Raw genomic sequence first — 13,087 nt, 5'->3', positions numbered from 1 at the left:
TTGTGTTTATTAAAAAGTACAAAAACGGGCACCTTTTCTGGATAGGCAGAGGATAAAAATCATAGCCTTATAGTTGCTAAGGTTGAGAACCACTGGTCTAGTTTCATTAGTAAGATGCATATACGTACCAACAGATGGCGACCTCCACCAGTCTTTCAATAAGCAAGAAACTAGATCGCACCAAAACTTTATTTGAGAATAAAAGACATAACATAGCAACTATTCAAATATTGTCATTCAGTTAAAGAAAAAAAAAGAAAAATAAGTATTTTAACGTTCTTAAATCTGCATAGGCTATTTATTTTGTATATTTAGCCTATTTTTATTTAATGAGAAAATGTCTTTGCTTGTTTGATAAATTGCTACTGCCAAGGGACGGTCTTCATGATGATGTCACCTAAATGTGATCTTCATGCATGAAACAAAACACGATAAGTTTTGGAGTGGCAAAACTGTTGCCGTGCTTCACGCAGAAGCGCTGAGCGTGCACTGAGTCGCGTGTGGTTTTTGGTTTGGGTTACAGCGCAACTGAATGCTTCACTGCTGTCGCGCGCTCAATCGCACGAGCACATCTTGAGAGCTGGAGTTTTATTCTGCTGCCTTGCGACACATTTTCTTTTTGTTACGTTGTCTATGAGTCTTAATCCAAGAAACCATTCCATATCGTTAGTGACAGTTTTGGACCAGGTTACGGAACATTTTTTTCTTATAGGCTATAGCCTACTCTGGATGTACATTGTGACCAAAGATGTTTCTGAATGAGAAAGGATTATTCTGTTCATCGTCAAAGCAATAAATTGCGTGTTAGAGCCAATTTACCCACGGATAAAAAGCGCAATGATTTTCGCCGCGATTTACATCGTTTTACCGCTGTTGGGTGAGTTTGAATGCGATTGTACATATTCAGTGATTGATTGGTAAAAGATATAGCAATCGATTAGTACACAGACACGCAGTAGCCTATTGTATTTAAGATTAAAACTCAGATGTCATCACAAGAAAAAGAGTTTATCATATTGTAGTCTTTTTGATTCTGTCCAATTAATAAATATATTCTGCCAATATGATGTGACAATTGTCTCATAACTATGGCATATTTTAGCTTTTGAGGACCAGTTCTGTTTTACTTTCCACTTAAGTCTGCTTAACTCTTCTTAATCTCTAAAGCACCTTAAGTTTATTAAATCCTTATAATCATGAACAATATCAACTCGAGAAATGTTTCATACACAAAAACATAAAGAACAAAAATAAAATAAGTGATAAGTAATGAAATTTTAATAATAATAATAATAAAATAATAATTATTATTATTATTATTATGTCTTTTGTAACAGTCTCGAGTAGCCTAGTTGTTGAGGCATTTCAATAAAACTCGATCCTATCCGTGATATGATTATTTCTATTGTCGTCCTCCATAGATGTGCTGTTATCTGCCGAGGAGTCTTACTTTACGAGTTCAAACCGGCTGGACTGTGTGAAGGCGAATGAGCTGTGTTTGAAGGAGCCGGGATGCAGCACAAAGTATCGAACTATGAGGCAGTGCGTGGCGGGGAGGGAGACCAACTTCAGTATGGTGACTGGAGTGGAGGCGAAGGATGAATGCCGGCTTGCGTTGGACGCTTTAAAGCAGAGCCCTTTGTATAACTGCCGCTGTAAAAGAGGCATGAAGAAAGAAAAGAACTGCCTGCGCATCTACTGGGGGATCTATCAGCATTTACAGGGTGCGCGGACTTGCCTTCTTCTATAGTGCACTGTAAACATATGAAGCTGTGACAATATTTAGCTACAAATTGCAGTATAAAGTTATAATCATTTTTTTTTCTGACATTGTTTATTTTTAATACTTAGCAACCAATAATACTAAGCCAGGGAATTTGCTTTTCTGGGTTCTGTTATCAGATAGGGTCATTGTAAAGTCTTCAAATGCCTCTCTGGAGTGTGTCCATTAAAGTTTATGGAGTGTGAGGTCATCTGATGATTTATGTTAGTGTGTGTGTGTGTGTGTGTGTATATATGTGTGTGTGTGTGTGTGTGTGTGTGTGTGCGCGCGTGTGTGCGTGTGTGTGTGTGTGCTGGAGGGTGGCTCAAATGACCAGTATAGCTAATCAACCAGAAACTGGCTCTGGAAATGTAAATCCGTCCCATGAATCAATGACCCAAATAGCAACTAACACAAAGTAGAGTTTACAGCTTCTTAGTTTGACCCTCACATGTAATAATGACATTTACGATGCACTTAAGATTTCATAATTGATGTAGAATTTAATTATTGGTATTTAGCCACATGTTCTTTGTTAATATTACAGGGAATGATTTACTTGAGGATTCTCCATATGAGCCTGTGAACAGCCGGCTTTCTGATATATTTCGACTTGCTCCCATCTATTCAGGTAGGATGTGCTTTTTTAATCTGCTTAATTTGTTTTAACAACAAGTGGATCAAATAAAAACTGTTGGTTTTATTGCTATGTGGAAAAATAATTTGATTTGGTGTAGTTTAACCAGTGGGAATGGTATTTTCTCCAATGTCCTTGTTTTCCTCCCTCATTTTCCTCCCTCTTTTTCCTCTATATGCCCTTGTGGATGCATGCAATCTTCTGGTCTATGATCCTCTGGATCTTGCATGGGGAGATATAGTTCTGAATGTTCATGGTTAGTGCTCAGTGAACCATTATATATGCTGTACACTTCAGCCAACTCCAGGGGCAATGCAATAGTTTGGTCCGGGGATGCAGCCGATGCGAGGTTTTGCTGATGTGACAGTAGCATTTGAATGTGTTTTATTTGGAGGAGGGGTTGCAATGTTACTTTTTAAATGTACCTTGGGTTACTAAGGCAAAATGTTTGTGAGGGTTGCAGAGGTTGTGTGAATCTGGCCTGAGATGCTGGATGCTGGCTTGGGTCATCCTCTAGATGGCAATGTTGTTCCCTACTTCAGCATTGAGAGGGCCCTAATAAAAAACGGAGTGTCTATTTACACTAAGTGCAAATAGCCCATCTTGTTGGCAAAGGCTATTTACACTAACTCGCCCACTAACGTATGATTGGGTTAGTCAACAATAAAAAAAGAAGTTAGTTTGACATCAGTTTCAGTGGCGTAGATGGTAAGGTGCATGCTTTTTGACGCGATCGACCCGAGTTCGAGCCCACCTTTTGCCAAACATTTTTTTCTCCCTTTTCAAATCTCATATCGCATCAGAAAGGCATTTATTTTCAATAAAAATGAAGGAAGTAATCAAAAAGTTGAAAATAAAGTATCGGGTAGGGTTAGGGTTAGGGTAGGTGTAGGAAGGGCTTTATTGTCCCAATAAGGTGTTATCCATTTAATAATTTGAATTCAAATTATAATTTACACTCAGTACGTTATTATTGTGTACTGTTTTATATTGTACTACAATACTGAGGTGCAGATAATTGCCACTATTTGCAATAAGTAGTATAAATAGCAGAAAATCTTGCTATTTTAACATAGTGTAAATAGAATCTATAGCTATTTGCACTTAGTGTAAATAGCATATCGTTAAAAAATACTGCTATTTTCACTTGGTGTAAATAGAATCCATCGCTATTTGCACTTAGTGTAAATAGCATCTGTCACTAAAAAAATATGCTATTTGCACTTGGTGTAAATAGCATCTATTGCTATTTGCACTTAGTGTAAATAGCGTCTATCGCTATTTACACTTAGTTCAAATAGCCGCTGCCAATAAAAAAAGAGTGGAGATGCGCTGTCAAAGGTGTGCACAACAGATGGTGACAGGCAGCAAAGGTTTAACAGCACCAGATGAAGTCAAATTGAAAGTTTTCATTTTCTGCAGCAACTGATTTTCTTAACATTAGACTGAGAGAGGGTAAAGGCAGAAGAACACTTAATTTAATTAACAACTTGCATTTAAATATTTCTGAAATGCTTAAAAAAAAAATATATATATATATATAAAATCAAATTTTATATTAATAAATATGTACTAATAAATATTTTATTAATAAATAATTTTTAAATAATAACTTAATATTTTTGCAACATTTATTAGACTGAGAGAGGGTAAAGGCAGAAGAACACTTAATTTAATTAACAACTTGCATTGAAATATTTCTGAAATGCTTAAAAAAAAATTATATATATATATATATATATATATATTTTATTAATACATAATTTTTAAATAATAACTTAATATTTTTGCAACATTTATTTATAGATAATGGTTACTGTGTGAAAGTATGTTAACGACTGACTCCCAGCTGTTACAGATTGTAGTAAAAAAAAAAAAAAAAAAAAAACTTAAACTTGAGAGGAAATTTAAACCTTCCAAATGCAATGTCACTGGTAAGTCATGTCAATCAAAATAATGAAAGCGAAGAACCACAAAGCATGGGTAGAGCTTCCCTTAGGGAACCGGAATAAGGTGGTAAACACCATAGTAATTAAAATAACATGTACCTTGCTACTTTTCCCTCACAGTCTCTCTCTTTGTGGCTGTGAGTACAGACAGTTATGGTAGAGTGCTCTAAATCTGAGGGTGCTCCTTATTCCCTGTTGGAAAGCTTTTTACATTGATTGATGGCTGAGTTCCACGGCTAAGAGCAGGCCAAGCGGAGAATCAGTTCCCTACCTACATGGGGGTTTATGCCACAGACACTGAGACAAAGCAGACTACAGTCTTGGTGTCTGGGAGTAGTAGGTCACAGAGTTATTATCACTTCATTCTTAACAGTTAGAAGATTAAAGATGAACTTTTGTTTTCATTTAATTTACATGTTTAATTTGTTTGGGCTGATTTACATTATGTGTTTGTTTTAATGTGGTGGAAATATGGTAACAACAAGGAAGTCTAAATGTATCAGCAATATACTGTAGTTATGATAATTTTGTGCACTTTCAGAACTGCATCTTTAATTTGTCTGGCCAGTAATTGAACTTAGAGGACCTTTGAATATAAATTCCAATACCTAATACCCAACATAATATTTTATATTTTATATTGATACTGTAGTTTAGGAGGAGTGATTTTGAATTTGTTAGCTGAATGTTACATAATTAATTTGTCAGCTTAGATAATCATATTTAGAGCTATAAATCTCAGAAATGGAACAAGTTTGCACTTTTTACCATCATTACATTTTTGAACAGCCATTTGTTTGTGAAATCTCACACTTAAAAGAAGTAAAATTATATATTGTTCATGATATCACTGACAGCATATTTTAAAATATAAGCTAAAACAGCCAGACACAAAATGTATAAAACACAGCTGTGCTCTATTGTGCTGTTGAGCATAGTTGTGTGCCTGTGAGAAACATACAACTACCTCTCCCCCTGTCTGTTTTCCTGCTGAGTATCCTGCTGGTTTTACCTGTATTGACCTGTACTCTGTCTGCTCTCCACTCGATTAAATGGCTTATTGAATGCTGCAGGGCTTCCACTCTCTAGGGGACTACTGCCCCTTATTTGCCTGAGGTGCCCTCATATGCCTCAGTGCCAATAAAACAAACCCAATGATAGGGGTGATGCAGGGGTCAAAGTTTCTATAGTTTCTATAGTAGAGCAGCTTCAGATGGATTGAGTTTGCAGGTGTGTCTCCCTCTGCTCATAAATGCAGATGTCTTGCTACGAAATAGCCTGAAATGTCAACAAATAGGTGAGGACAGGGAAATGTAAACTGTTTAGATGCAGAGTTGACTGAGATCCCGTTCACCTGGCCTGAATGAAGTTTTCGGGTATTTTTGCATTTTTCTTTTTCCAAGTTTTGCCGTTTAGACTATATTTAAAGGGACATGTTTATTGTGTTCCATGTTTATTGTTGAGTGTTCATGAGATGGATTGCCTGAGGGAAGAAACTGTTCCTGTGTCTGGTCGTTCTGGGCTGTCGACCAGACGGTAACAGTTCAAAGAGGGAATGTGCTGGATGTGAGGGGTCCAGAGTGATTTTACCAGCCCTTTTGCTCACTCTGGATAAGTACAGTTCTTGGAGAGTGGGGAGGGCCGCACCAATGATTCGCTCAGCAGTCCGGACCACCCTCCGTAGTCTTCTGAGGTCAGACTTGGCAGCCGAGCCGAACCAGACAGTCATTGAAGTGCAGAGGATGGATTCAATGATGGCAGGGTAGAACTGCCCCAGCAGCTCCCGTGGCAGATTGAACCCCCTCAGCTGGCGAAGGAAGCACAAACTCTGCTGGGCCTTTCTGACAGTGGAGTCTATGTGAATATCCCACTTCAGATCCTGAGAGATCGTGTTCACGATGGCAAGCGGGGGGGTTGGGGCTCTTCTGAAGTCCATGATCATCTCCACAGTTTCGAGCATATTAAGCTCCAGGTTGTTAAGACTGCACCAGACAGCCAGCTCCTTAACCTCCTGTCTGTAAGCAGCAGAGGTGGGGGACTCGAGTCACATGACTTGACTCGAGTCTGACTCGAGTCACAATTTGCAGGACTTGCGACTTGCTTGATTAAAGTATGAAAATGACTTGACTTCACTTTGACTTGAGAGCAAGTGACTTGAGACTTGACTTGAGACTTGACTTGACTTGAAGTGGAAGACTCGACAATGACTTGAATTTATAATAAACAAACAGCAATAAAATTCGTTTTAAAAAATAAATAGTGACGTCAGCACCAATCAGCGTCTGTGCCTTTAACGCTGCACAATTGAAACTGCGCCAAACAGTAGTCAAGCTCCACAAATAGTCTCGTTTGGCTATAAGGACTTTGAACTGTACCGTGCCAATAAAAAAAGATTTGCCAGATGCAGAGTATGCAACGCAATAATATCCGACACGACAACCACAACGTCAAATTTTATCCGACATTTCAAGAACCACAAGGAAAGTCATTTCTTTTTAGTCAGTAGCCTAACGATTAATCTAATGAATTAATAATTTATGTTTGTCATAATTTGGCCTTGGTTGCATGTTATGTTTTATTTTTTCTTATTAGATGTGATCATTATCATCATTGATACGTCTTGTAGATGTGGGGAATTTGACTATAACAGTGGCGTAGCCTGAATTTTAATGTTGAGGGGCATCTTAAAATGAGCGGGCATGTAACGTAGGCTATAATTCAATATTAAATGTGCGCATTTTCAAGTGTTTGTGTGGACTGCGTGTGGAAGCTGAATAGCAGTGCGCTTATACTGCATGACAGGCTAACATGGAGGCGCTGGTGTGATCACTTGCACTTAAAAAGTTTTTTTTTGAACATAAAGACAAGAATAATTACATCGTTCGAATCTGTTAAGTGTCTACTTTGTGTGTGTGTGTGTGTGTGTACACTCACAATAACAACAAAATGTTGTGCACTGTAAAATAATGAAAATAAACCAAACATGATAAATATATAGAACGTGAAATGTTTTTATAATGAACCAGTTCAAATAGAAAACAAATATTCTCGGATTATATAATCAGTATGAAACGTGTATATTACGTGTCCATCGCAGAGATGACGATTAAGCGTCATAACTTCTTCGTGAATGGGCTATTAACATACATATTCTGCTGAAATGAACTAAATGACTCGAAAAAAGATCCGTTCATTTTGATTAACGAGATTCAAAGATGCGCGTCAGTAAAATGATCTGAGATTCCCATCACTAGATGTAAAAGAGTGGATAAATTACCTATACGATGCCCTATAATGGACAGCGCATGTTTTACGGCCTTCATATAAAAAAAAAAAAAATATATATATATATATATATATATATATATATATATATATATATATATATATATATATACGCCTATATATATAGCTTAGTGCTAACATCTTGGCAAACCTTATTTTCTGTAAATGCAACACATTTTAGACAGTTTCAATTAAACTGAAATAGACAGATTGGATTATACATCTTAGATTGGATTTTAAAAGTTTTGTGTAAGCAACACAATTTTATTTCCAGATATTAATGTAGCACACATATGCATATAATTCATGTATAGCAAATGTATAATGAATAAGATACATAATATATGTATACAAGTTAATCTTTTCTGTGCAAAAATAAATATGTAACGAAAAAATTAACCTCTATTTATTGTGACTTGACTTGACTTGAAACTTATCACGACTCGACTTGACTTGCTTAGGGTGAACCCTTGACTTGACTTGACTTGCTTGATTTGTCTGAACTGTGACTTGAGACTTGACTCGAGACTTGATGGTTAAGACTTGAGACTTGCTTGGACTTGACCATGTGTGACTTGTCCCCACCTCTGGTAAGCAGACTCGTCACCGTCCTGGATGAGGCCGATCAGTGTAGTGTCGTCTGCAAACTTCAGGAGCTTGACAGAGGGGACTTTAGAGGTGCAGTCATTGGTGCAGAGGGAGAAGAGCAGTGGGGAGAGCACGCAGCCCCGAGGAGCTCCAGCGCCGACGGCACGAGTGCCAGATGTGAATCCACCAAGCCCTACTAACTGCTGTCTGTCCGTCAGGAAGCTGTTGATCCACTGACAGACAGAGGTGGGGACGGAGAGCTGGGTTAGTCCATTCCGAAGAGTGTCCGTGATGATGGTGTTAAAAGCGGAGCTGAAGTCCAAAAACAGGATCCTCACATAAGTCCCTAGTCTGTCCAGATGCTTCAGGATGAAGTGCAGTCCCACGTTGACTGCATCATCCACAGACCTGTTTGCTCTGTAGGCAAACTGCAGGGGGTCCAGTAAGGGACCAGTGATATCCTTCAGATAAGCCAAAACCAGTCTTTCAAATGATTTCATGGCTACAGATGTTAGAGCCACAGGTCTGTAGTCATTAAGTCCAGTAATTTTGGGTTTCTTTGGGACGGGGATGATGGTGGAGCATTTGAAGCATGAGGGGACTTCACACAGCTCCAGTGATCTGTTGAAGATCTGTGTGAAGATGGGGGCCAGCTGATCAGCACAGGATTTCAGACAGGCTGGTGAGACACCGTCTGGGCCTGGTACTTTCCTTCTTTTGTTCTTTCTGAAGAATAATTCCTCTTTGCCACTCTGATCTCCTTTTCCAGTGTGTATTTGGCCTGTTTGTACAAGACTTTATCCCCCTTAGATGTTACAGTCTCTGTGAGCTCGTCCATATCGATGGCAGCGGCTTCAAAAACAGACCAATCAGTGAGAGAGAAACAGGCTTGTAAGTCCCGCTCTGTTTCATTAGTCCATCTTTTAACAGATCTTAATACAGGCTTTGCAGATTTAAGTTTCTGCCTGTAGGTCGGAATAAGATGAACCAAACAGTGATCAGAGAGTCCTAAAGCTGCTCGTGGAACCGAGTGATATGCATCCTTTATTGCTGTGTAACAGTGATCCAATATATTACTGTCTCTGGTGGGACATGTGATGTGCTGTCTGTATTTTGACAGTTCGCGGGAGAGATTTGCTTTAGTAAAGTCCCCAAGAATGATTAAAACAGAGTCCGGGTGTTGTTTCTCACTCTCTGTGATCAGATCAGCGAGTTTCTGTAAAGCTGTGCTCATGTGCGCTTGCGGTGGAATGTAAATACTCACAAGAATGAACGAGCAGAACTCCCGGCGGCGAATAGAGCGGATTGCAGTTAATGAAGAGCGTATCTAGATCTGAACAGCACATCTTCTTTAACACAGTTACATCTGTACACCACCTCTCATTGATGTAAAAGCATGTCCCGCCACCACACGATTTCCCCGTTGATTCTGTGTCGCGATCTGCTCTGATCAGCGTGAAATTAGGCAGATGAATCGCGCTGTCTGGTATGTCGCCATTTAGTCAGGTTTCCGTGAAACACAGAGCAGCAGAGTTAGAAAAATCCTTGTTTGTCCGGGAGAGCAGAAGGAGTTCGTCCGTTTTGTTGGGTAGAGAGCGGAGATTCACCAGATGGATGCTAGGCAACGGCGTTCGAAATCCACGCTGTCTGAGCTTCACAAGCGCGCCAGCTCTCTTCCCCCGCCTGCGCCTCCTGTAGCGTTTGACCAGAGCTACGGCTCCGCCAACCTCAATGTCCAGCAAAACGTCCGAAAAATCCAAATCCGGTAAAAGATTTAGTGGTGTGTTCTGCCGAATGTTCAGCAAGTCATCCTTGGTAAAACTGATCGTATTTGAAAAACAAAAAACAGGAAAAACAAACAAAAACAGTACAAACACTGGAGAGCAACGCACAATAGCTGCCATCAGCGGCGCCATCTTGTAGCATCTGGTTAACAACATTCTTCAAAATATTTTCTTTTATGTTCTACAGAAATAAAATCATACAGGTTTAGATCAAGAAGGCTGAGTAAATGATGACAGAATTTTCTTTTGGGTGAACTATCCCTTTAAAAAGTCTGGAGGGGACACCAGAACACTGGCTTTCAAAAATGCTGGTCTTTTCAATAGTGGTAGCAGGTTTTAGGTGTGATTATACTGTGATTTCTCACTATAATACAAAACTGCAAGGAAAGGTTGTAAATAGAGGGAATTACTAAGTAGGAGATAGTACGCTTAAAGTAGTGAGGAAAGCATCACGTTTCACAGCTAGTTTATTCACACTTATTTGGCCCTCTCTTGTCCTCTGATCTGAGTTGACTTTGCATTACCTCCACATCATTAGGCTTTACACAGGAGGATAACGGAGAGAAACTCAGCGCCTGAATACTCAGAGCACCCTTTACTCTCCTGTGCTGAAACACTTTCTTTTTGTATCTCAGCAGTATCTGTTTCTACCATGTTCTGTTGCAGAATATCTGAACTTGGCCTTGGCAGTAGTAATTTAATCTTGTTGTGAGGGGAAATAAAAATGCACAAGTTTGGAAAACAAAAGCCATTATTGTCATGGAGCTGCATGGTGTAAAATTGGGAGTTTGTTGATAAAGTCCTTGGCAATATCAGCCAATCGTCATTTAGCGTTCATTGGCCCTGTGAAATAAATGGGGCCGGGGGGAGAATGTGACACAAAGTGTAATAGCCAGTCTGCTATGCTGCTTGAGTTGGCTGGGCTGAAATTACCTAAATGATGGGGTAGCCATGAGAAAAAGAACAGGACATCAAACAATTTCAGAAAGCATGGCTATGAATAAGGATGAGATGCTTTATAAATTTGTTGTTCCGTGGCCTCTCTAGAGTGCTTTTTGTTGTAACAACTGTTTGGTTGCCATTGTGGAGATATGAAATACAAAGCACTCAGAATGAAATCTATCTATCCCATCTGTGTATAACCCATCTATCTATCTGTCTGTCTATTTATCAACATTTAGTATGTTTACTTTGCAATTTTGATGTTTTGTGGTTAGCAGAAGGTTCTAGCATTCCCTTTCCCTTTGGTGTCAACTTAAGGCAGTGTGAGTGTATGACCTTCCAGATTTTCCGTGCAACACTTCAGAAAATGACTATACTGACATGACGCTGTGAAGCTGTCAACACCTAGCTAGTGCTGGAGCAGCGCTTGGTTAATCAGTTCCAGACTGAGAACACACTGTTTCACGGAGTACGCTGGTCACCGTAAACTCACCATGACAGCAGAATATGGACATAATTAATGTAAGATTATAGTACAAGTATTATGTAGCGTGGGTTTTTAATTAGCAAATATTTAATGTCGACAATGACATGCCACTTCTGCACAGTTCTGCTGTTCACTTTCCACACACTGCCGACCCAGCATTGCTCTCCGTTGCACAGGTGTTTGATGCCTCTCTTGACACAAAGCACCGGAACTCCTTTCATTTCAGCGGGAGTGGGAGCACAGCACTTGGCAAGCTCTCCTTAATCGATTTACCCTTCGAAGTCAACCTCCATTCCCCACTATAAAAGCTCTGTGCACCGCGGTGCTGTTCTGGGAAAGTCCATCACGCAATACAAAAGCCCTTCATGTTGGCAACTGTACGCTGACCATGTTTAAGCAGGGACTGTTAGTGCGGATCAAACAGGCCAAGGAAGCATCAGGCTATCATTTCCCAGCTCCCCTCTCTCTATTTTGTGGGTTTTGTTCTGCTAAACTCTCTTCTATCCTCCTGGAGCAAGCTGCTGCTCAGGGAGACTTCAGCTATGAAAGCTAATCAATAGCGAGCCATGTTAAAATAGAAACTTGAAGCTGTGAGTACAAGAAACCATTGATTTTTTTGTTTCTCTCTTTTTCCTGTCGCCTTAGCTCTTCCGTTTAGATGGATACAGTTGCAGTACAGTATAGGACATGTTAAAACTCAAGTGAAATGCAAAGTAGTTCCATACAAGTAGTCTGACAAAATCTCATCAGTGGCATCAGTTTCAGGGATTATTATTATTTATTTATTTTTTTTTATTTTTATTTTAAGATTTTGCTTTTAAGATTATACTCTATAGCTGTGATTTGTACTAAAACCTGTGTACTAATATTATTTTTTTTTATATATTTTTTTTTTTAATTCATTGTTTTTTGCAGCTGAGAAATGCATCTACATCAATTAGAAAATATGAATTCCTTTTCTTTCTTTTTTTTACCACATGGTAATATTAATATCCAATGCAATTTTTAAAGGATATTTTTGTTACATTTTGTGACGAAGTATTCTTTACTGTTTTGGGTCACGAGATGATGTCCAGTGTATGATCTGGGGAACAAAACTAATAGAAAGCCATTGATCTCGATTAACAGCGTTCCCCTTTAAGAGATCAGCTCACCCCTGTCAACACTAAGCTTGTTATTGGCTACATGCCATTGATGAAGTGTAGAGACGTGCTGAGAACATTTAGAGCATTGATGGAGGACTGAGGAGCTCTTGAGGGAAATGTTAACAGACTGACTGTACAGCATGATGTCAACTAGATTTTATGTGGCATAGAGCTCATCACATAACCCCATCACATCCAGTCCACCATCTGTCTTTCTGCTTTCTGGGGGTCAAACATTCTCCTGACGGTGAGGGAGATGGTGAGAGAAAAGTGGAAAGCTGAGAAAAGTGATTGATACCCACTGACCTTGACTTCTAACCTGCAGGGCCACACCGATGAAAAGAGAGATGATAGCAGAATGCTGGTGGAACAACTCTGCCCATGCAATTTCATTTATTATTTTTGGCAATTAAATGCTTTCTTTATTTATTTTAGCCTTTAAAAAGTTGTACATCTCCAATATATGATACTGCATATGTCTGTGTTTTAGCAACTGTAATTGCTATGG

The 13,087-nt window shown here is 39.1% G+C and overlaps 1 protein-coding gene across 1 annotated transcript in view; it reads left to right on the top strand.

The window, feature by feature from the left end:
* The first annotated feature begins 395 nt into the window (after positions 1 to 395).
* Positions 396 to 13,087, top strand: part of LOC306882493 (GDNF family receptor alpha-1-like) — an 88,148-nt gene continuing 75,456 nt past the window's right edge. Inside the window, exons 1-3 of the mRNA XM_079437149.1 lie at positions 396 to 877; positions 1,422 to 1,724; positions 2,310 to 2,393. Coding sequence (XP_079293275.1) covers positions 838 to 877; positions 1,422 to 1,724; positions 2,310 to 2,393 — 427 coding nt within the window. The 5' untranslated portion in view covers positions 396 to 837. The remainder of the gene's footprint in view (positions 878 to 1,421; positions 1,725 to 2,309; positions 2,394 to 13,087) is intronic.

The sequence above is a fragment of the Barbus barbus genome (assembly GCF_936440315.1).
Source record: "Barbus barbus genome assembly, chromosome: 16".
NCBI lineage: Eukaryota > Metazoa > Chordata > Actinopteri > Cypriniformes > Cyprinidae > Barbus > Barbus barbus.
This window is presented reverse-complemented; position numbering and strand designations above follow the sequence as displayed.